General features: G+C 43.7%; 1 protein-coding gene across 4 annotated transcripts in view; it reads right to left on the bottom strand.

Moving 5' to 3' along the window:
* Nucleotides 1-25,506, bottom strand: part of KDM3B (lysine demethylase 3B) — an 87,722-nt gene that overhangs the window by 34,963 nt on the left and 27,253 nt on the right. For 3 of the 4 annotated variants that reach the window (XM_003900160.4, XM_021939716.2, XM_009209190.3), the window contains exons 5-11: nt 24,961-25,085; nt 23,070-23,144; nt 17,671-18,270; nt 12,326-13,574; nt 10,915-11,116; nt 5,617-5,831; nt 3,563-3,715 (exon numbers count right to left, since the gene is read on the bottom strand). In XM_003900160.4, the coding sequence (XP_003900209.1) occupies nt 3,563-3,715; nt 5,617-5,831; nt 10,915-11,116; nt 12,326-13,574; nt 17,671-18,270; nt 23,070-23,144; nt 24,961-25,085 (2,619 nt within the window). The remainder of the gene's footprint in view (nt 1-3,562; nt 3,716-5,616; nt 5,832-10,914; nt 11,117-12,325; nt 13,575-17,670; nt 18,271-23,069; nt 23,145-24,960; nt 25,086-25,506) is intronic. The other variant, XM_021939717.2, reaches the window with a different exon arrangement.

The following is a 25,506-nucleotide window of genomic DNA, read 5'->3' as shown; positions in this document are numbered from 1 at the left end:
TTATTTTTCTGGGTAACAGGTTTTGTTTGAAGGATGCTCCTTTATTCCATTAAAGGGTATTTGGTGTTAGTGTGGTGCACAATTAAGTAACTTGCTGATCAGTTTGACTCTTCCAAGGCTTGCTTTATACTTTGTTACGGAGGCTCCAGAATAGTTTTTATTCTGAGACTAAATTAGTCCCACTACTCTTCACATTGGCTGGTGGGAATACAAATCATGAATTTTGTGAATTATTCAGTCAACTGCTTTCTGAAGGTTCCATCTTGGGCTTTGTGGAGTTTCATCTCATTCATGCACAGATTATTATATAGGCAAAAAACCAAGGGGCTCTCTGTAGATCTCTGTGCACTTCCAACATTTTCAGCACTTTGCCTTACTGTTCTCAGACTGTCATCTCTGTCTCTAGTCAGTAAGGTTGGCAGTTTCTGTTTCGGTTCTCTTTCCCTTGCTATAGCTAGGAACTGTGCCTAAGCAGTAAGCCAGGGCAACTGTAGGGATCACCTTGTTTTTTCCCCTTCTCTCAGAGATAACAGTCCCATGTTGCCTGTTGTTCGATGTCAAAAACTGTGGTTTCATATATTTTATCTAATTTTCTCACTGTTTATGGCAGGAGGGCAATTCCTGCGGCAGTTAATCTTTCATGGGCGGGAGGAGAATACTCTAGCAGCTAACATTTATGGAATACCTGGTGGGTGTCAGGTCCTGTTCTAACCACGTTACATACATCTCTTTCAAAACAACAAAGCTGTGAGGGAAGTACTGATACCTTTGTTTTGCAGACAAGAAACCTGAGGCTCTGCAGGATTAAGTAACTAGCCCAAAATACAATTATTGGTACAATAAGAGGTAGAAATAGGTGTCACATCACAGTAGCCTAAACTCTAAACCACTGTACAATGATTATATTGTACCTCTGAAGAGGGAAGACTGAAAAAGTCAAGGGGTAAGGAGGGTTTTTGGCATATAATAAGATAAAGCAAGAGCCAAGGGCAGCAAATAATTTGAACAGACATTTTTCATAAGAAAATAAACAGGCCGGGCGCGGTGGCTCAAGCCTGTAATCCCAGCACTTTGGGAGGCCGAGACGGGCATATCACGAGGTCAGGAGATCGAGACCATCCTGGCTAACACGGTGAAACCCCGTCTCTACTAAAAAATACAAAAAACTAGCCGGGCGAGGTGGCGGGCGCCTGTAGTCCCAGCTACTCGGGAGGCTGAGGCAGGAGAATGGCGGGAACCCGGGAGGCGGAGCTTGCAGTGAGCTGAGATCCGGCCACTGCACTCCAGCCTGGGCGCCAGAGCGAGACTCTGTCTCAAAAAAAAAAAAAAAAAAAAAAAAAAAAGAAAATAAACAAATGGCTGGGCACAGTGACTCACACCTATAATTCCAGCAGTTTGGGAGGCCAAGGCAGGAGGATCACTTCAGCCTGGGAATTAGAGACCAGACTGGGCAATGTAGCAAGACTCCATCTCTACTAAAAAAAATAAGCCAGGCATGATAGCACATGCCTGTAGTCCCAGCTATGCAGGAAGCTTAGATGGGAGAACTGCTTGGGCCCAGGAGGATGAGGCTGCAATGAGTCATGATCATGCCACTGCACTCCAGCCTGACTGACAAAGCTAGACCCTTTCTTAAAAACAAATAAAAAAAAAGAAAAGAAAAGAAAAGAAAAAAAAAGCACAAGAAAAGATACTCAACATCGTTAGTCACCAGGGGAAAGCAAATCAAAATGACACAATGAGATACTACTTCACAGCCACTGTGATGGCTGTAACAAAAAAGACAAAGGACAAGTGTTGGCAAGAATGTGGAAAATTCCCTCATACATTGCTGGTGGGATTGTAAAATACTGCAGCTACTTTAAAATATAGTCTGGCAGTTCCTCAAAAGGTTAAAAGTAGAATTGTCATATGCCCTAGACAATTCCACTCCTACATATATATATACACTCAAGAGAAATGCAACCATAAATTCACACAAAAAAACTGTACACAAATGTTCACAGTAGCACTATTCATAATAGCCAAATGTGGAGGCAACCCAAAAGTCCATCAACTGGTGAATAAACAAAATGTAGTCTATCCAAAAAAGGAGTATTATTTGGCAATGCAAAGGAATGATGAATGGTTCACATGTGCTAAAATACAGATGAAACTTTAAAACATTACACTAAGTGAAAAGGGCTAGTCACAGAAGGCATAACAAAGTGTAAAGCAAGCCTTGGAAGAATCAAACTGTTTAGCAAGTTACTTAGCTATGCACTAGACATAATAGTGTTTTTTGTTTTTGTTTTTTTTTTTGAGATGAAGTCTTGCTCTGTTGCCTAGGCTGGAGTACAGCGGTATGATTTCAGCTCACTGCAACCTCCATCTCCCGGGTTTAAGTGACTCTCCTGCCTCAGCCTCTCGAGTAGCTGGGATTACAGGCACACACCACCACGCCTGGCTAATTTTTGTATTTTTAGTAGAGACAGGGTTTCACCATATTGGCCAGGCTGGTCTTGAACTCCTGACCTTGGGATCCGCCCGCCTTGGTCTCCCAAAGTGCTGGGATTACAGGCGTGAGCCATGGCGCCTGGCCGATTCTATTTTTATGATATGTCCAGAATAGGCAAATCTACAGAGACAAAAAGCAGACTACTTGTTAAAATAGCATTAGTGTAAAAAAAAGAGAGAAAAGCGGACTAGCGGATGCCAAGGGCTGAGGAGGAACGGGGAGTGATAATAGGTATGGGTTGTCAGGTGGGGTGTGGGGTGATGAAAATGGAATTAGATAATGGTGATGGCTGTACAACCTTTTAGATTTACTTTATTTAATTAATTAATTGATTTTTAGGCAGGTCTCACTCTGCTGTGCAGGCTGGAATGCAGTGGCATGATCACAGCTTACTATAACCTCATACTCTGAGCTGAGGTGATCCTCCTGCCTCAGCCTCCTGAGTAGCTATGACTACAAGCATATGCCACCATGTCTAGCTAGCTAATTTTATTTTATTTTGTAGAGATGGGGTCTTGCTGTGTTGCCCAGACTGGTCTCAAACCCCCGGCCTCAAGTGATCCTCCTATCTCAACCTCTCAAAGTGCTGGAATTACAGGCATGAGCCACCACACTAAGCCTTGTACACATTAAAAGGGGTGAATTTTATGGTATGTGAATTATACCTCAATAAAGATGTTATTTAAAAAAAACACAGGTACGGTGGCTCATGCCTGTGATTCCCAGCACTCTGAGAGGTCGAGGAAGATCTCTAGGAGGTCAAGGGTGCAGTAAGCTGTGATTGTGCTGCTGCATTCCAACCTGGGTGACAGAGCGAGAACCTGCCTTAAAACAAAAACAAAAACAAAACAAAACAAGGGAAAATTAATAACCTTTCTTGTCCTGTTTCAGCCTTCCTAGGCTAAGTATTTGCCATTTTAAGATCTTACAATACAACAAAGTTGAATGAAGCCAAGTAGCTAAAGAGAGACATAAGCCCATTCCTGCCTCAATTTTCAAATCCCACAACACCAAGGACATACCTCCAGGTTACCTTTCGAGCTGCACAGGACAATGTTTACTTACCACTGCGTGGCCGGCTTTTCCTGAGCCGGTAACAGTCAAGGCAGACCCCAAATCCACATTTGCGACAAACCCAGTGGATGTTGAAGAGAGTTGTTTCACACACATCACACATCTCCCGTACACCACGCACAGCTCGCTTCCATGCCACTTTCTCTGGTGGAAAGACGAAACAGAATTGGCATTGATCATCCTGACCAATAGCAAAAGACCCCAGACCCACTGATTCCCTACTCAAGTTATTTTGTTCAGCAATAAAACTCAAAGATTCATGAAGTCTGTGTTTCTATAATTGTAGGAGAAACTGGCCGGGCGCGGTGGCTCAAGCCTGTAATCCCAGAACTTTGGGAGGCCAAGACGGGCGGATCACGAGGTCAGGAGTTCGAGACCATCCTGGCTAACATGGTGAAACCCTGTCTCTACTAAAAAATACAAAAAACTAGCCGGGCGAGGTGGCGGGCACCTGTAGTCCCAGCTACTGGGAGGCTGAGGCAGAGAATGGCAGGGCGGTAGGCTTCGAACTTCGACACTGCACTCCAGCCATAAAGGCGACACTGTGAGACTCCGTCTAGTAGCAGGGAAACTTCGGCTGGGGAGCACAGGCCATTGCGAGGCGGCGGTGGCTCAAGCCTGAATCCCAGCACTTTGGGAGGCGAGGCCGGGGTGGATCCGCGAGGTCGGGAGATCAAGACCATCCTGGCAGTGCAGAAACCCGTCTCTACTAAAAGCTCTAAAACCTTGAGGCCCGAGATGGCGCCTGGTCAGTCCCAGCAGCTTTTCGAGGGAGGCTGAGGCAGGAGGTGTGAGCCAGGAGGCAGGCTGCAGTGAGCTGAGATCCGACCCTGCACTCCAGCCTGTTTGACAGAAGAGACTCGATCTCAAAAAAAAAATTTCTAGTATTTCCTGTGAACAAACTGACTGTACAACTTACTATAACTTTTTTTTCTTTCAGATGGAGTCTGCCACTGCCCAGGCTAGGGGTGCAATGGCACAATCTTGGCTCACTGCTAACCTCCGCCTCCCGGGGTTTAGCGATTGCCCTCTCAGCCTCCCCAGTAGCTGGGAAGGTTACGAGGCACCATACAAGCCCAGCCAGGCCTTGTATTTTTGTGAAGACGGGGTTTCACCCTTGTTCAGGCTGTCTCCTCCTGACCTCATGTCCTCTGCCTCCCAAAGTTAATTCTGGCGTGAAACCAATGCCTAACTGAAATAATTTAACTGGGGAGTTTCAAAATAAGAGGTTTCCTCTCTTGAAATTTAGAATGAATGGCCGGGCATGAGGTAGCTCACTGTATGATCCTTGCGTTGGGAGGCCGATACGAGGCGGATCCGCGGAGTCCAGGAAGGTGAGACCATCCTGGCTAACACAGTGGCTCCTGTCTCTTAAAAATACAAGCTAGCTGAGGCATTGGTGGTGGGTGCCTGTAGTCCCAGCTACTCAGGAGGCTGAGGCAGGAGAACGGTGTGAACCCAGGAGGTGGAGGTTGCAGTGAGCTGAGATCGCGCCACTGCACTCCAGCCTGGGCGACAGAGTGAGACTCTGTCTCAAAAAAAAAAACAAAAACGAAATTTACGATATAATTTCACAGTATAATTTTTCTTAGTCTGGAAAATAGGGCATAGTATCTTACAGACATGGAAATATTTGAAATGTATGAATAATGTGCATTCTAGGTATGAAACATGGCACCTAGTAGCACACCATCTATTTACAAACCATACAGCTTATTAATAGAAATTGGTTCAAAGCTAACTGAAAATATTCAGAATGAAGCAAACCCAAATGGGAATTTAAAAGGATGTTATGGCTGTTGTGCTACAAAAATGAAAGGCAAGCAGAGAAGGAGATTTTGGTTAATTGCCAAAGACTGAAAGAATGAGGTCTGCTGGATATAGTTAAGGTCTCAACTACAAGTTGCTACAAAGAGAAGTCTTATCGGTCTTAATTCATTCATAGAAAATGCCATCTGCCACTGTCCCCAATCCTCCCTTTAAGTGAAAGAAAATAGAAGTTTTTCACTAGGAGCACCTGGAAGACAAGTGAGAAGGTGACTTACGGTGCGGCTCCACCATCATCATGGCCTCCTTCTCAGACATTACGAGCTGGCAGAACTGGTCCCCAACATTGGCCAGGATGTATTTTGAGGTCTCTAGATCTATCCCTTCTGCTAGGGAGGAAGAGGGAATCCACAGGTTCATGGCATCAGGGTCACTTTGCTGGGGGCTTAGAAACCCCTCCACACGGAGTACCCCCTTTCGAGTGAAGATCAACCTGAGACATGATCAAATACATGGTAAATCGCAGTAGCAATGCAAACTAACACACACCTAAACTGAGACAACAGGAATCAGACTAAGAATTTTCACCAAAGTTGACCAAAACAGTATGCATTCTCTGCTAACAGTAAAGCTTGTTAACATAACATTTAGTAGGTTTAGATTCGAATGCATACTGTTTTGGTCAACTTTGGCGGATCCTCATGTTGTCCCCCCGGGAGTGCATTGGCGCGATCTCGGCTCACTGCAAGCTCCGCCTCCCGGGCTTACGCCATTCTCCTGCCTCAGCCTCCCGAGTAGCTGGGACCACAGGCGCCCGCCACCTCGCCCGGCTAGTTTTTTGTATTTTTTAGTAGAGACGGGGTTTCACCGTGTTCGCCAGGATGGTCTCGATCTCCTGACCTCGTGATCCGCCCGTCTCGGCCTCCCAAAGTGCTGGGATTACAGGCTTGAGCCACCGCGCCCGGCCAGGTTTAGATTCTTTAAAAAGTTGTCCCAGAGTTGCTCTTAGTTTTTCCATTTACCTGTTTTACACCTGCACCCATACTGCTGAATGTGACCAGAGAAAAACACAGACCCACTTTCCAGTTTTTTTTTTTTAAAGACAGAGTCTTGCTCTGTCACCCAGGCTGGAGTGCCGTGGCATGATCTTGGCTCACTGCAACCTCCACCTCCCGGGTTTGATCAATTCTCCTGCCTCAGCCTCTTGAGTAGCTGGGACTACAGGTGCAAGCCACCATGCCCAGCTAATTTTTGTATTTTTAGTAGAGACAGGGTTTCACCACATTGCCCAGGCTGGTCTTGAACTACTGACGTCAAGTAATCTGCCTGCCTTGGCCTTCCAAAGTGCTGGGATTACAGGCGTGAACCACACCACTCCCGGCCAACACAGAGCCACTTTCCTTGTAACTATTTTTTGGAGACAAAGTTGCGCTCTGTCATCCAGGCTGGAGCACAGTGGTGCCATCAGAGCTCACTGCAGCCTTGACCTCCTGGGCTCAAACAATCCTGCCACCTCAGCTTCCCAAGCAGCTGGGATTACAGGCACATGCCACCACATCCAGCTAATTTTTAATTTTTTTACTTTTTTTTGGGACAGAGTGTCGCTCTGCCACCCAGGCTGGAGTGCAGTGGCATGATCTCGGCTCACTGCAAGCTCCTCCTCTGGGGTTCATGCCATTCTCCCACCTCAGCCTCCTCAGTAGCTGGGACTACAGGTGCCTGACACCACGTGCAGCTAATTTTTTGTATTTTTAGTAGAGACGGGGTTTCACCGTGTTAAGCCAGGATGGTCTCGATCTCCTGACCTCGTGATCCGCCTGCCTCAGCCTCCCAAAGTGCTGGAATTACAGGCGTGAGCCACTGCACCCGGCCTAATTTTTCATTTTTTAAAACTGTTTGTAGAGACAGGGTCTTGCCATGTTGCCCAGGCCAATCTCAAATACCTGGGCTTAAGCGATCCGCCCACCTCGGCCTTCCAAAGTGTCCGGATTATAGGCATGAGCCACTGTGCCCAGACTTTTAACACTTTAAATTCACGTCTGCCTACCTCAGGTGAGTCCTTAATATTGCCTGACAGTCATGATACAGTTTATTGGTACACTCCCTCTCCTAGATGCCTATTTTCATACCTTCCTTCTATTCATACCTCCAATATTACTTCCCCCGTGACGACCTTGCTTTCTATTCCACTGAGGAAACAGGAGCCAGAAGACAACTTCCACAAGCTCACACCATGACACTACCACACTTACCTGCAACTTGGCCCACGTATTCCGTATGATTTCCTGCTGCTCTGAACCAGCAAAGGCCAGTATCTCCTGCTACATCCTATCACTTTTCTGCAACCCAAAGACATTTATCCACTAAATCTCTCCTCTCTTTTCAATATCATCTATTTTCTTCTCTATCAGATCACTGTTGCCAGCATATAAATTCACTCCAATTTCTACCACAAAAATCCTCTCAAGTCATACCCTCCCTCCATTTATCTGCTTGAGCAAAGTTTCTCTGAAGAGCTGTCTATACTCGACCAGGCACGGTGACTCATGCCTGTAATCCCAGCACTTTGGGAGGCTGAGGTGGGTGGATCATGAGGTCAGGAGATTGAGACCATCCTGGCTAACACGGTGAAATCTCATCTCTACTAAAAATACAAAAAATTAGCCAAGCGTGGTAGCGGGCGCCTGTAGTCCCAGCTACTCGGGAGGCTGAGGCAGGAGAATGGCGCGAACCCAGGAGGCAGAGCTTGCAGTGAGCTGAGATTGCGCCACTGCACTCCAGCCTGGGCGACAGAGCGAGACTCCATCTCAAAAAAAAAAAAAAAAAAAGAGTTGTCTATACTCATTGCCATAGGTTCCTTTCCCTCAAATTTTCTTCCCTACAATCAGGCACTTCCCCTACCAATCTACCAAAACTATTTTGATAAGGTAATTCTACCTTGCTAAATCAGTCACTTCTAGTTCATATGTAACATGACCTGTCAGCAACATTTTAATTTTTTTTATTAAAAATTGTTTTGTGCCGGGCACGGTGGCTCACACCTATAATCCCAGCACTTTGGGAGGCTGAGGCAAGCGGATAACCTCAGGTTAGGAGTTCAAGACCAGCATGGCCAACGTGGTGAAACCCTATCTCTACCAAAAATACAAAAAATTAGCCGAGCGTGGTGGCGCGCACATGTAATCCCAGCTACTCAGGAGACTGAGGCAGCAGAATCGCTTGAACCCAGGAGGCAGAGGTTGCAGTGAGCCAAGACCATGCCAGCCTGGGCAACAGGCAAGACTGCAGCCTGGGCAACAGGGCAAGACTCCATCTCAAAAAAAAAAAAAAATTATTATTATTATTACTATTTTTGTAGAGACAGGGTCTCACTACGTTGTTCAGGATGGTCTCAAACTGCTGGCCTCAAGTGATCCTTCAACCTTAGCCTCCCAAAGACCTGGGATTGGATTACAAGCGTGAGCTATCGCCCCCATCCAAGTCAGCAACATTTGACACAGTTCATTATTCCTTCCTGGAAACACTTTCTTTAGTGTCTTCTGGGATACCTCACTGCCTAGTTTTCCTGCTATTTCACTAGCTGTTCTTTTTCAGTCTCCTTTACTAGTTGCTTCCATCTTTCTCACCTCTAAAATTGGAGAGTACCAGAGTTTGGTCCCCGGACTGCTATTCTTCTTTATCCTCTGATCTCACTTAGATTGATAGCTTTAAATACCTGGTGATATCCAAATGTATATCTTCAGTAGGACCCCTTCCCTTAACTCTAGAGCTGTATCTCCAGCTGCCTTCTCAGTATCTCACCTTTGAAAATCTAACAGGCATCTCAAATTTAACACGGCCAAGTTAAAACTCCCCCTTTTCCTCCCCAAACCTGCTTTTCCCTAAAGAATCTCTTTATCAGTAAATGGCAATCTCATTCTTCCTGTTTTTAGGCCAAAAGACATACCTAGAAGCAGACATAGAATCATCCTTAGGTCCTTTCTTTCATACTTCACATCTAATTCATCAGAAAATTATGTCTGCTCTATCTTCAACCACTTCTCATCATGTCCATCACTATCTCCCTGGGCCAAGCCCCATCATTTCTCACTTGGATAATTCCAACAGCCTTCTAACTTCTCTGCTTCTGCCCTTGCCTCTATATAACCTATTCTCAAGAAGGTGGCCAAAGTGGCCTTTTAAAACATTAATCAGTGTCACTCATCAGTTCAAGGCCTCCAATGACTTCTCATCAGAGTAAAAACCAAGGCCTTTGGAATAGCCTTTTAAAATGTGGACCCACCATTAACTCATTCACCTCAACTCCTTTTCCTTCTTTGCTTATTCTATTTTAGCAACCTAACTTTATGGACACACCAGAAATATTCCAGCTTTGGGATGCTTGCAACTGTCTGGAATACCTGTCACAGTATGGTGTATTCCTTCACCTCCTGCAGACTGTTCTTCAACTCTCACTTTCTCAAATCATCCTGTTTAAAACTGTAGCCTCTCTAGCCTCTTCACACTTCAATCCTCTTTCCTTATTTTTCTCGTAGTTATTATCAGCTGACATATCATTTTTTATTTTTTATTTTTCTTTTAGAGAGAGCCTTGCATTGCTTCTAAGGCTGGAGTGCAGTGGTACAATCAAGGCTCAATGCAGCCTCGACCTCCCGGGCTCAAGTGATCCTCCCACCTCAGCCTCCTGAGTAGCTGGAATTACAGGTGTGTGCTACCACACTCGGCTAATTTTTAAAATTTTTCTGTAGAGACAAGGTCTCACTATGTTGCCCATGCTGGTCTCAAGTGATCCTTCTGCTTCAGCCTCCCAAAGTGCTGGAATTAAAGGTGTGTAATCATGCTTGGCCTTTTTCCTTATTTACTGTCTGCCTCCCCAACCTTCTGAGGGCTGAAATGTGATTTTTTTGTTGTTCACTGCTGAATACTCAATGGCCAGAACAAGGGTTAGCACACATTAAATGCTCAATAAACATTTGCTAAGTGAATCCACACCATATTGATAAACCATTTAGATTTACTTTAAAATTAAAGATTCTTGAAAGGTCACTCAGAAGAAACTCCCCTTCTAAGTTTATCAAGCAGAAGAAAAGTAACTAAAGAGATGTTGTTTGGTAAAAGCAGATGATATTCCCAGATTTTCATCAGTTATATCTACTTCAAAGATGTTTCACATTATCTCCAAATCTTATTTCCCCTTCTTTTTAACATGATTCAAGTTACTCTAGCACTGAGGAGGAATAAGCAGTCAGGCAGATCCATAATATGAAATGCAGTCCTTCTGCTTATAATAGTGGTTTCAAATAGAACCAACCTAAGTTAGGAATAACTCAGGGAATAGCACAGAGCTACAGCTAACACTGCTCAATTTCAATTCTCCAAGGACAAAACCACATGTCATTTTACAATCCAAACAACTAAGTGACTACTATGCCAGAGCCTCTTCACAGACGCTGAGAGCAAAGGAGTTGAGGAAAGCAAAGACCAAGACGATGAAACATGTTTATAGACTTTTAGAGAGTGGAAGTTATGTGTCACTAGTGAAAAGTGGCAAATGAGGAAAACAGGAGTCTGGGTACCTCCGGAAGTGAAAGAAACGGCAGGCTACAGTGGAATCATCTTGCTCCTGTTCCTTAAACTTCCGGTACCGCTCCAGGCGGCATTCACGACACTTGTGCAGATGAGGTGCCACGTTGATGCATGACCCATCCTGCAGGAAGGGCTCTCCAGATTGCTTCAGCTTCTTCACTTTGCTTACATCTTTCAGCACTGACTGGCCAACTGTGGCAAGGGGAAGAGAAGAAAAGTTTGTCATGGGGTGTAAACAGGAACCAATAGCATGATTCTTTTGGGGACAGACATTTGTCCTGACCTGGGTTGCTACTTCTTTTTTTTTTTTTTTTGGAGACGGAGTCTCGCTCTGTCGCCCAGGCTGGAGTGCAGTGGCGCAATCTCGGCTCACTGCAAGCTCCGCCTCCCGGGTTCACGCCATTCTCCTGCCTCAGCCTCCCGAGTAGCTGGGACTACAGGCGCCCACAACCGCGCCCGGCTAATTTTTTGTATTTTTAGTAGAGACGGGGTTTCACCGTGGTCTCGATCTCCTGACCTTGTGATCCGCCCGCCTCGGCCTCCCAAAGTGCTGGGATTACAGGCGTGAGCCACCGCGCCCGGCCAGGGTTGCTACTTCTTTCCCTGCTTGGGCATGTACCCATTATGTCCATCCTTGAAAGGAAGGGAAAGCAAGGAGCAAAGAAGCTTCCACTGGGAGCTAAGAACCATGCAGAACTTGTGGGAAGTGCCACACTAAGGCGAAACAACTTTGCATATGGGTGTGAAAAACACAAGGAGGCAGAATATAGCCATCACCTGCCTCTAGTCTCTCACAATATGGCTATTCTGTTCATCAGGACCTCTTGAGCTCCCACAACATAGCAATTCCTATTGAAAACAGCCGCTTTTACCACAAGACTTTGTTTTACATGCTTCTGGATCATAACCTCACACCACAGAAGTTAATGGATTTTGATAGAGCTGTTAAAATCCTTATGTAGGTTTCAGAGAGAAGCAAACTGAGGGGTGATTCTCTCTGCTTCATCACGTCTACAAATGTCTGCTATGTGGGAATGGATACCAGTTCCCAGTAACCCCTCTGAAGTAAAGAGGATGAGCCAAAGTGAAGTAAAAAGGGATGAGACAAATGCAAAGAAATAGTTCCTGACCAAAAATAACCGACTGCCAAGGAAGATCAAGAGTCCTCCTTTGGGGGATTATCATTATATGGGACAGATACCCCTCTTACAGTGCTGGTTTAGATGCAATCCTGCCCTGAACCAGGTCTGACGAGGGGCCTCTGCCAGGTCCTCTTGGCTCTGTAATTCTATGAGATTACAGAACTTTCCATCAAAGTGAGGGCCTCTGCTGCACAAGAACACAACAGGCATTTGAGCCCAGTGCCAGAGCAAAGCCCAAATACAGCCCCAGCAGGATCACCTTTCAGGGGGGCGGTCCGAGGCCGGCCCTTGGGGGCCTGCTTCCCTTTGCTTTTGCCCAGCAACAGCTCAGCACTGCGCTCCCCATTGGGGCCCAGCTTCCCCATCAGGTGCTCCGGAATCCCCTTCAGGCCTGTCTTAGCCTGCAGCTGTTCCTCGGAGTCACTCAAATCTGACAGGTCACTGTTGGTGCTGGAGTCCGAGTCCTGTCTGCAAGCCAAGCTTCGCTCATCCAGTGAGAACCTTTTCACAGCTTCAAAAGGAGCTTTGTTCTCCTGTGAAAAATCTGCCGGGGAGGACAGAAAGCCGCCTGAGTGCCTGCCAAAGACGTTACTAAAGGTTTTGAGGAGGGGATTGTCCTGCTGCCCAGGGCCCACAGTTGGCCTCTCCTCTGTGGGGCTGGAGGAGAGAGTTGGCATCTCAATGGGCTGAGTGAGGCTGCTGGTGGGCGAGCTGGAGCGGCCATTCCCCATGGCAGAGAGGCTTGGGCCCCCACTGGTAAGAGCTGAGCCCAGAACACCAGATACTAGCTTGGAGGAGTCAGTTGTAATGAAGAGGGGTTTCTTCTTTGCTAAAGATGCCGAATCTGCAGAGGAGTGAGACTCGGGCCAGCTGGGTGCCACCTTGGAGGTGACAGTGGTAGCAGAAGAGGAGCTACCTGATGCCTGAGATGCAAAACTGCTGAAAGGGCTGTGTTCAACTTTCTCCACAAATGCCAGGAAAGGATTAGAAGGCTCTTCTCGGGACAATTTGGGGGGCTGTAAAAATAGATTTTCATGATTCTCTGGGGTACGGGTATTTAGGAGGCTCCGTGGGAAGGCTGGAGTGAGGGTGGGCATGGACTCTGCAGGCACTTTCCGGTCCACAGAGCTGCCAGCCTTAGAGCCTGGCTTAGTGTCTGCTCCAAGAACGGATCTGCCTTTACATAGGCCTGAGCTCAGGCTCTCAAGGCTTTGTTTGAATGAGTCCCGACTAGAAGAATCATCTGCCAAACTCTCTGAAACAGTAGTGAAGTAGTTACTGGTAGGTAAAGTTTGGGACATGCATTGAAAAAACAAGTTTTTGGAGAGATCAGTGTCTTTCTGAGCCTCTTGTGCAGAGCTACAGCCAAAAGAGAAGCCCAAAGGTTTGTTCTCTGTGGCTAGAACACCATTAGACTGGCTCCTTCCACTTCCAAAAGTCAAAGGTTGCGATGAACTAGGGAGAGGTGCTCCAAATCCAGAAGAGGCCAGAATAGAATTTCTTGAATTCTGAAAGGAAGATAGTCTGAATTAGTGATGCTGGCTTCTTATGACTATCTAATGATCTCTTTCTTGGACCTCACTATCACCATATCAGCATTTCTTGGGGGTCAATCAACTTTTCTCTTTTACAATTCCATGGATCTTCTCTTATAACTGGAGTTCACCAGCAGTGGGAAGAAATCTGCCACAGACTACACTGAGGGTATCTTTAGCAAGGTGAACCAGAGATAGCAGGATGTCATTCATCCTGCCATTCCCTTGGTTGTTATCCAATTGGTTGTCACAGTGCTAGAAGGCCATGTAGCCTTTTTGGCATGCATTTGGAAGTGGAGAGCTCCTCTAAGGAATTGGAGAAAAGGGTTCCTGAATAGACACCAGCTTTTACAGTGACCCCTGTAGTATTAATATATCTCAATGACCTTGGGAACTACTGTTAAAGTTTTGATTTATTTGGGCTACTGTAAAATTGCCCATTTTACAAAAAATGGCTTTAATCCTAGGACAAGCCTACTGCACATTAAAGAAAAATGTTCTCCTCATTAATCTTAAAGTCCACAACATGGACCCTTTTGGATTTCGGCATCTATTTATGGGTTCAAGTCAACCTACGAGTTGAATATCTACTTCAATTAATGTTAGACATACAGATGCTAAAATTAAAGAAAGCAAGCTATTTACCAAGACCTTTGTTATAATTAGAATCTAATAAGAAACCAAGAGGATAAATGTATATACTGACAATATCCCAAAAAAAGCTTTCAGCGTAACTGAAGAATGAAATAATAAAACACTCTCCTTTCCTTCTTTTACCTTCAAAATGTTAACTTCTGCTTGTGAATGACTGTATAAAGAATGGGGCCTGGCGCGGTGGCTCATGCCTGTAATTCCAGCACTTTGGGAGGCCGACGTGGGTGGATCACGAGGTCTGGAGTTCGAGACCATCCTGGCCAACATGGTGAAACCCTGTCTCTACTAAAAACACAAAAAATGAGCCGAGCATGGTGGCACGTGGCTGTAGTCCCAGCTACTCGGGAGGCCGAGGCAGGAGAATTGCTTGAACCCGGGAGGCAGAGGTTGCAGTGAACCCAGACCGCGCCATTGCACTCCAGCCTGGCGACAGAGCAAGACTCCGTCTCAAAAAAAAAAAAAGAACGAACTTTCCTATATATTAATGTACCCAGATATACACACACACACACACACACACACACAGAGAAGAGACCCATAGGTAGTTATGAGCCCTTACTTAATATTTATTAATTTAATAAAACCCAGATCCTAGTACTTGACTTGCACATCATAGATTACTTTCAAGTAGTAGAGGATGATATACCTTAATATTCACTTTAAAACACTGGAAATAAAAATTATTCCATCATCACTTAATGGATATGGAGTTTTCCTTTTGGAGTGATGAAATTTCTGGATCTAGATAGTCTTCATAGTTTTGCAACACTGTAAATGTACTAAATGCCACAGAATTGTACATTTTCAAGTCATAAGTTTTACATTATGTATATTTTACTACAATTAAAAAAAAAGGGATTCCCGATAAACAAAAGGGCTATTCTCTTATAAAGATGGGACAGAGTTTCAATTAAACTATTCTTTAAATACACGAGAGGAGTTAACATTCAGGCTTTCCTTGAGGGGTAGCATAGAGACGTAAGAATCAAGCAGGCCACCTAGGCTTGCCTCTGTCTGTGCTACAGAGACTACTTCAGGGTATCTTAAAGTTAAAAAATTAAAGCTCCTTTTTTCTTTATCTTCCTACTAACCAGTAAGCATTGACTTAAACTCCCTCCCCACAATAGAGAAAAAGAGAACAGACACAGCCCTGAGGTGCTGCTGTTGCTTCACAGGCAGGATTTGGCCAGGAGCCTTGATACCTGCATGACTTCAAGGAACCAGCATGGGTAGCTCATGTTTCACTCCTAAAGTTACCCTTTAAAAATAAATACACACATGAATGAAAAATAATTTGGACAGTCTTTCATTTTCCTTCAAATGATTAAATTCCAAATCCTTTTCTTATAAAAAGGTGATGAGAAACTCATCTCAACCCAGTTTTTAGGGCAAGAAGTTTCCTGTTGGCTGTCTTTATTTTAGATCAGGCATTGTAATGAAAACATTAATTTCCACACATTTATTTATTTATTTATTTATTTATTTATTTATTTATTGAGACGGAGTCTCACTCTGTCACCCAGGCTGGAGTGGTGGTGCGATCTTGGCTCACTGTAACCTCCGCCTCCCGGGTTCAAGTGATTCTCCTGCCTCAGCCTCCTGGGTAGCTGGGATTACAGACATATGCCACCAAGCCCAGCTTATTTTTGTTTTTGTTTTTGTTTTTTTTTTGAGACAGAGTCTCACTCTGTTGCCCAGGCTGGAGTGCAATGGCGTGATCTCACTTGCAGATCTCACTTGCAGAGCTCACTGCAAGCTCTGCCTCTTGGGTTCACGCCATTTGGGCTCATGCCATTCTCCTGCCTCAGCCTCCCGAGTAGCTGGGACTACAGGCGCCCACACCACCATGCCTGGCTAATGTTTTGTATTTTTAGTAGAGACGGGGTTTCATCGTGTTAGCCAGGATGGTCTCGATCTCCTGACCTAGTGATCCACCTGCTTCGGCCTCCCAAAATGCTCGGATTACAGGCATGAGCTGTACTGTGCCTGGCTCATTTCTATACTTTTAAATCATATCCTAGAAGAACCAAACAGAAACATAGCAACATGACTATGTTTTATAGAAATTTTATAGTCACAAAAATTTCCCCAACCTGTTTAAAAGAAAATACTCTTTGAATATGAATTTCATATATTCAGCTTTGCTACTCTAAGAGTAGCAGCATTCAGTGGGTCTCTTTTATAGCATGTAAAACCTGGTCTATTTTGTAAGCCCCATTTACATTCACACTGCCTTTGACATGGAGCTTTTTAAAAATAATTTAGACACTATGACGATTTACACTGGAAATCCATGTAAGATCCTCACCTGGTTATCTTAGGAATGCTGGTCAACTAACAGCACAAACCATCAACAGTGTGAAATTTGCATTTACAAGCCCTCTCCTCTTCTGTGTGGACATTTCATCTCCCTCCCTATCCCTGCACACTAGGGATTAACAATCTGCACTTGTTGGGGAGGGAAAGAAGTCATGTTTGTCATGTTTTGTCTGGCATTGTTATATCTGAAATGATTCCGTTTTAGGATGTGAGCTCCTTCAAATAGGGGTTTCAATTCTTTACATATAATATACAGTACTTAGCATACAATAGTTTCCTATATATAATTTTAAAAAATCATTAACCATTTTATCTCTGTATTTCATATTCTAGCTTGAGTTAATAGCTGTTTGGGGAAAAAAAGATGACTAGCACCATAAATCATATTTTGGTGACCAAAATTAGTCAAAAAGATTATATTATAGTGATTTTGATATTTTGGATTAGGGAGACAACTTGATGTTAACTTACATTTAACAGAGGTTCCATTTTAGCAACCATATATGCATATCAGATAAAGAACAAAGGAAATCAGATACTGTTGTGATGATATCCATCAAATTTTCCAGGTAAGGCTTAAAAATATGAAGTTGGGGAGAAAAAAACCTTTCATGGCCATATCAAATGATGGAAATTAACTCAGCCTCAAGGGAAAATATCACAGAAAATGATGAATTGAAAACAAAGTAATGGTGGCTTGCACACATAGCCTTAATTATAGTATTCACTATTACTAATACTGTAATTCATTAACCTCACCTCTTATAGGCCTAGTAGAGGCTTGACCACTATATGAACTAAATAGATAATTGAACTTAAAACATTCCCCACCAGATCTACTTTAACATGTCTTTAAATTAGGTTTTATCATCAGTTTTTGATTCACCCAATTGTTCCGGTGCCTTTTAAGAGCTGATACAGTTATTAAAATATACACATTTACCCAATGAGCAGTAAAGGCCTTCCATAGAGTACATTTTAAGCACATCTCAGAAATACTCCTTCCCTGGGGCACTTGAATGTTTTTAATGTTAGCAATAAAGGAGGGCGAAAGAGTAAACCCAAATCTTGCAAATCTGCCCCTGAAGTAACTCACCTCTCCCGAGGCCTGCGACCGGCTGCCTTTCTGTTTTTCTGGCACAGTCCCTGCTGCAAGGCCAGTGTCTGAGATCCTCACTGTGTTTGGGGTGGAGCTGGCAGTAGTGACCACAGCTGCGGAAGCCACTATGCCCTGGCCAACTTGTTCCAGTGTTTTTCCTGCCTCTTTGTTTTCGGCTCCACCCACCTCTGGGGCCAAAGGTGTCTGACCTGTGGCTGTAGAATACGGAGTGAAAGATGCAGGTGTGTCCCCACCTACAGGCTCATCTTGCACCACCAGAGTCCTGCCGTTTTCTTTGGTGTAAGTGGCAAAGCGAATGTTGCGGTTAATCTGGGGGACAAATGTAGACGGTGGCTGCTTGGCTCTCTGATCCAGCCCTGGCTCTCCACTGGCATTCCCTCCTTTCCAGGGCCCTCGGCTTGCCTCACCTCCATCGCTCCCATTACTGTCTACTTCACCCCTGTCTCCTTTTAATTTCTTTGATGCAGGGTCACACCCAGAGTCCGAAGCACTTTTCCTCCTCCGGCCATCTTTACCCTCTATGCTTTCTCTTTTCTTCTTTCCTTTGGAAGATTTTACTGCTTTTAACGTACCCCCCTACAAAACAAAATTCAAAAAAGATTACAAGGAAACTTTCATCCTGTGAATACCATATACCATTAGCTCTTTCCCATCTCTAGAAACAGACAAAGCAGGCATAGACTGCCAAGTTCCAATGCCAGTTCTAAAACATCCCCTTTGTTAAAAGCTCTAATCTTTCTGTGACTCAATTTATATAGACACATTCAAGATAATAGTTACCAGAGGTTAACTCACTTGGCAAACTTTCTCTTACCCCTTGATGAAATAACTCACTTTATTACATATTTATTTCCTTGCTTGAAAGAAACTTGCATTTTAAGTACTGAAATAGGGAACCTTCTCTAACGAGAAGTCACTAAACCAACATTTGTGAGTCTGTGACCAAAGGAAAAGTGAACCTGGGCTGGGTGCAGTGGCTCATGTCTGTAATCCCAGCACTTTGGGAGGCCAAGGCAGGCAGATCACAATGTCAGAAGATTGACACCATCCTGGCCAACATGGTGAAACCCCATCCCTACTAAAATATAAAAAATTAGCTAGGTGTGGTGGCACATGCCTGTAGTCCCAGCAACTTGGGAGGCTGAGGGAAGGGAATCACTTGAATCCGGGAGTCGGAGGTTGCAGTGAGCCGAGATGGCGCCATTGCACTCCAGCCTGGTAACAGAGCGAGACTCTGTCTCAAAATAAATAAATAAATAAGTAAAATAAATTAAGAAAAGAAAACCTGAAAGAGACAGGTTTGGATTGCTCATGTAGACACTGTAAAAACTCAATCCCCAGATCTTATTTCAAAGCATTAGACAGAGGAAAGGGAAAAAAGCTGGCTACCACTGGCCAAACAGGCAAATCTCATATTTCTTCTAGTAATTTCAGACTACCTCATGAAATCTTACTTGTGTCTTATTTAAGAGGCTAAAACAACCCAGGATGAGATAGGATTAGAAGGGGCAATTCCCATCTCTGAATAGACTCTCTCCCTGAGAATGAAGGGAGTCAGGTATGGGATGCAGCTAACATTCTCTAGAGCAATCTTTGGGCAGCAAAGTTACAGCTGGAACATTTTTTAGATTGGCTTTCCATCATGAAACAGGTATTCACTTTAGCATTATTTGGGTAACTTCCAGATGGTTTTATTCAGAAACTTGTGTGGGGGTGGTAATATGTGACACACAGTTATTTAGCCATTAATATTTACCAACTTAGTTAATGTACTCTTACGTCCTTCAATATTTATAAATTCTTTGCAGATCTATATCTTTATTGTAATCATTATCATAGCTGTTACAATGTAAACTCAAAAATTTTTAAATTTCTTTTTGCCAGTCCTAGTTTCTGTATTTTTCCTCTTTTGCTGCCTTCATTACCGTCCTTTCTCCTTAAACTGTCTTCTATAAACCTCTTAAGGAGGCCTGGCGTGTTGGCTCATGCCTGTAATCCCAGCACTTTGAGAGGCTAAGGTGGCTGGATCCACCTGAGGGCAGGAGTTTGAGACCAGCCTGGCCAACATGGTGAAACCTCGTCTCTACTAAAAATACAAAATCAGCCAGGCATGGTGGTGCATGCCTGTAATCCCAGCTACTGGGGAGGCTGACGCAGGAGAATCACTTGAACCCGGAGGGGAAGGTTGCAGTGAGCCGAGATTGTGCCATTGCACTCCAGCCTGGGCAACAAGAGGGAAACTCCTTCTCAAAAAAACAAAACAAAACAAAACAAAAAACTGTTAAGCATAGCTCAAGATTTTTGTTTCCCTATACTTTTGGTAATATTATGTAAGTTTCTAAGCCTTTCCTTTTTTTTTCCCCCTGAGATGGAGTCTTGCTCTGTTGCCCAGGCTGGAGTGCAGTGGCATGATCTCGGCTCACTGCAAGCTCCACCTAACGGGCTCAAGTGATTGTCTTGCCTCAGCCTCCCCAGTAGTTGGGACTACAGGCGTGTGCCACCACACCCGGTTAATTAATTAATTTATTTATTTTTGAGACAGAATTTCGCTCTTGTCATGCAGGCTGGATTGCAATGGTGTGATTTCAGCTCATGGCAACCTCTGCCTCCCAGGTTCGAGCGATTCTCCTGCCTCAGCCTCCCGAGTAGCTGGGACTACAGGTGCCTGCCACCATGCCCAGCTAATTTTTTGTAGTTTTAGTAGAGACAGGGTTTCATCATGTTGGCCAGGTTGGTCTCGAACTCCTGATCTCAGGTAATCTACTCACCTCAGCCTCCCAAAGTGCTGGAATTACAAGTGTGAGCCACCATGCCTGGCCTAATTTTCGTATTTTTTTAGTAGAGGCGAGGTTTCACCATGTTGGCGAGGCTGGTCTCAAACTCCTGACCTCAGGTGATCTGCCCACCTCGGCCTCCCAAAGTGCTGGGATTACAGGCGTGAGCTACCGCACTGTCTCTAAACCTTTCATTCAAGAACTTTATCTGTTTGCTAAGTGTTGTTTTCTTTTGATTTTCTTTTTATTTGATTTTTTTTGAGATGGAGTTTTGCTCTTGTCACCCAGGCTGGAGTGCAATAGCGCGATCTTGGGTCACTGCAACCTCCGCCTCCTGTGTTCAAGCGATTCTCTTGCCTCAGCCTCCCAAGTAGCTGGGATTAAAGGTGCCCACCACTATGCCCAGCTAATTTTTGTATTTTTTAGTAGAGATAGGGTTTCATGATGTTGGCCAGGCTGTTCTCAAACTCTGACCTCAGGTGATCCACCTGCCTTGGCCTCTTTTGATTTTTAAAAGCTTTTAAATTCTTTCTTCAATCTCTGTCACCACCCAGTTTTTACTGATGTAAATCACAGTGAACTCTGTTCTTTCTTGTTCATTCACCCATACTTAAAGGAGATGATGAGGTGATCACGGATCTCTAAAAAAGGTTACTATCAAACTTGGCAGAACTATAAAAAATAATTGGACTTTGCTAGCAAAGAAAACAGTAATATCACGCTAATACCAAAAAAGGAAGAACCAACATCTGCTGCTAAAAACCAAAGATCGCTTGGTGTGGTGGTTCGCGCCTGCAAACCCAGAACTTTGGGGGGCCAAGGTGGGCAGATCATGAGGTCAGGAGTTTGAGACCAGCCTGGTCAATATGGTGAAACCCTGTCTCTACTAAAAATACAAAAATTAGGTGGGCATGGTGGTGCACACGTGTAGTCCCAGCTATTCGGGAGGCTGAGACAGAAGAATCGCTTGAACCCGGGAGGTGGAGGTTGCAGTGAGCCGAGATCGCCCCACTGCACTCCAGCCTGGGCGACATAGCAACACTCTGTCTCAAAAACAAACAAACACAAACCAAACATCTCACCTATAAGTCATCCAGCCAACTTGCAGAGCCTGGCTCACAGAAACCTACTACCAGTCCCTAAACAACTTATATGTAAGTCCTACTTACAGTGAGCTACTCATATGTGAGTAAGCAGCCTATAACATTGAGACCAGTACTCCCCAGTTACATTTGGCCAGCTGAATAGTACCTGGCATACAATATGTGCTTAATGAAGGAATGAAATAAGGAAAGGAACAAAAAAGGAGACCAATACATGATCAAAGTAGCAGGTGTTTTCAGCCATGCAAACACAGTCAGGAGACTTACCCTATTTGTGGTAATATTACATGTAGTAAACAGTTTTCAAATTTAACCCTGGCCAGGTACGGTGGCTCATGCCTGTCATCCCAGCACTCTGGGAGGCTTAGGTGGGAGTTTGAGACCAGACTGGGCAAGATAGCGAGACTCTGTCTCAAAAAAAAAAAATTTTTTTTTCTTTTCCTATTCTGATCTTGTTTTAGGAAGTCAAGAATGACTGGATAAAGATGAGGAAAGACTATATACTTAGCAGGAGTGGCAAAGACAGCAATATTACAGAGGTGCTAAGATACTGTGAGGAATATGCGGATAGCTGGTCAACTGAAGGAAATTCACACAGAATTACTCGATTGGTTTAGGCAGAGATTTTTTTTTTTTTTTTTGAGACAGAGTCTTGCTCTATCACCCAGGCTGGAGTGCAATGGTGCGATCTTGGCTCATTTCAACCTCCAGCTAAGGTTCTAGAGATTCTCCCACCTCAGCCTCCCAAGGAGCTGGGATTACAGACACCCATCATCATGCCTGGCTAATTTTTTTTTTGTATTTTTTAGAGACAGAGTTTCACCATGTTGGCCAGGCTGGTCTTGAACTCCTGACCTCAAGTGATCCACCTGCCTTGGCCTCCCAAAGTGCTGGAATTACATGTGTGAGCCACTGCGCCTGGCCCAGAGATCATCAATACATCTTTTTTTGGGCTACATTAATTCTGAATAAACCAAGAGTTGGGCAGGCTCATAACAATTATGGAGTAACCAATTCACTGTGGGCTGAACACTGAACTAGGTACCAGCTTGAATTGATTCTACTTGGGAATACAGAATTTCAGACTCCCTTGGAGCTCCCTGCCACCGAATGGAAAAAAAAAAAAAAAAGTGGACATAGTTTATCCTTCATTTCTTGTTACTTGGTAGATCACAAGTATTACTACTGCTTATTGCACTTTTAACTGACTACTGTATCTTTCAAATATACCTGTCCTGACAGAATACAGAAAGAAACCAGCCTTGCATTTTAGAAGAATTAGGGAACATAGTCATGATTAAAAGGGTTTGCTCAAACTAGGTCTCTTTCTTGAGAACATCCCCCCTTAGTCAGACTGTGGAGACAGCAAAAAAATGTACAGTGGCTAAAGCTGAACAACTCAAAGGGCATCCATGGAAAACACATATATAAGGGATCTACACACAGCAAGATAATGCAAGCTCATGAGTCTGCTCAGGAATGCAGTCCATTACTATACCTCGCTTTGAGACGTTGAATTATCCATCAGCATCACATGGATTAGTCTGGGATCTACCGACTTGATCTCACCACTCTACAGTAGGAGGGGAAAAAGATGTTTAATGCCTTGCCCATAAAGACATAATTATGTAATTTCCTAATCGATGTAATTATCTCTTTATTGTTTTGACTCACCTACTAGAATGAAAGCTCCATGACAGCAGAGCTCTCTACTGTCTCATTTACTGCTACAACAGGTTAGAACACGGTAAGCATTCAAATATTTGTTAAGCAAATGAATGAAAGAAGTGAATTCATATCCAAGTGTGCCTTTTAGCGATGTTAATTTTGAATCCTGTATCTCTAAAATCATCCTATTCTGTATAGTATGAAACAAAAAACCTTCAGAACCAATAATCATTAAAAGAATCACTCTAGGGTTAGGTGCAGTGGTTCATGCCTGTAATCTCAGCATTTTGGGAGGCCAAGGTGGGTGGATCACCTGAGGTCAGCAGTTCAAGACCAGCCTGGCCACCATGGTGAAACCCCGTTTCTACTAAAAATACAAAAAATTAGCCGGGTGTGGTGGTGCGACTGTAATCTCAGTGACTCGGGAGGCTGAGGCAGGAGATTCGCTTGAACCCGGGAGGTGGAGGTTGCAGTGAGCCGAGATCATGCCATTGCATTCCAGCTTGGGCAACAAGAGCAAAATTCTGTCTCCAAAAAAAAAAAAAAAAAAAAAAAAAAAAAAAATCACTCCAGGCCGGGCATGGTAGATCATGCCTGTAACCCCAGCACTTTGGAAGGCTGAGGCAGGATGACCAGGAGTTCGAGACCAACCTGGGGAACACAGTGAGACTCTGTTTAAAAAAGAAAAAAGAATCATTCTACTATTAGAGAATAAAAACCCTGTAGGGGGGCAATTTGATAGAAAATGTCAAATTTATTGTGCATATTCTTTGACCTAGTAATTATACATACAAATTTATTCCAATAAATAATGTAAAAAGATGTTCACTGTGATATTACATGTACTAGTGAAAATATTGGCAATGATTTAAATGTCTATCAATTTTAGATTAGTCATGATATATCTATGTAGTGGAAAAGAATGCATCTATTTTAAAGGATGAGACAGATCTTTACATTTACATACAAAAATGCTCATTATATACAATTAAGTAAAAAAGGTAAATTATATAACTATGTGTACTATATGATCCTATTTGTTACTAAAGTGTGACATATTTATAGACAGCATATAAATTATATATCATATAAATTATGTATCATATAACTCATATATATCATATAAATAAATATATAAATATTCTGGCCGGGTGCACTGGTTCATATCTGTAATCCCAACACTTTGGGAGGCTGAGGTGGGTAGATCACTTGAGCTCAGGAGTTTGAGACCAGCCAGGCAACATAGCAAGACTCCTTCTCTACAAAAAATAGAAAAATTAGCTAGGTGTGGTGGCACACGCCTGTAGTGCCAGCTACTCCAGAGGGTGAGGTGGGAGAATTGCTTGAGCCCGAGAGGCAGAGGCTGCAGTGAGCCGTGATCGCACCACTGCACTCCAACTACTAACCATTATGAATATAATACTAGTATCATACATTTATATATTGTTTTACAGATTTCAAAGCACTTTCAGATACTTTAATCTCAGGACCTAAAACAGTGTTGTAAGGTCAGTGGGGGTTTACATATTTACCTCTAGTTTATAGATGAGAACAGTGAAGTTAAGAAAGTTCAATAGCCTTTCTAGGGGTTACACAACTATTAAGTGATAGAGTCAGGGATGGGACCCAAGTCATCTTACACATAGTGAAGTGCTCACCTATCTAAACCATCCTTTTTAAGGGGATGGACAGACCTTAGACAGAATAATGCAGAGTCTCACCTCAGTTACAGATACCTCCATAAGACGAGTGATGGAGTCTTGATGGCTCACAACACCATAGAGCCACCCTTCTTCCCCCTCTGGCTGATATACCTTGACCCTGTGACCTTGAACACTGTAGGGACCTAAAAGGGAGATCAGTCAGTATTGAATATTTTTGGCTAAGCTATATTTCATAATTGTTTCTAAAAGTCAAAGGAAAATTAGGTAATGTAAATATTTGGCACTTTTGGTCCCCTTTTATAGAATTGAACAAATGAGCAATTCCAGATTTACCATACTCAGCAATTTAAAAACAAAACCTGAATGGTTTCTTCCAGTGGTCTTTGTAAATTCTTCATTTATTCACAAATTCCTCAGACTTTCCCAGCCCTCCAATGCCCCCTTGCCTCAATCTTCCAGTTCTGAAAGTATTATAGGAAGGGAAAGCAAACTTCCAAATAAAAAACTACGGTAGTATGAAAATGTAGTTAGATACCTGACATGTATCTAACTACATGTACATGAAAAAAGTGGGAGGCCACTAAGTTGAATGTGCTGTTATGT

The sequence above is a fragment of the Papio anubis genome, chromosome 5 (assembly GCF_008728515.1).
Source record: "Papio anubis isolate 15944 chromosome 5, Panubis1.0, whole genome shotgun sequence".
Taxonomy (NCBI): domain Eukaryota; kingdom Metazoa; phylum Chordata; class Mammalia; order Primates; family Cercopithecidae; genus Papio; species Papio anubis.
Note: the sequence above shows the minus strand (reverse complement) of the source record. Positions and strands in the feature narration are given on the sequence as shown.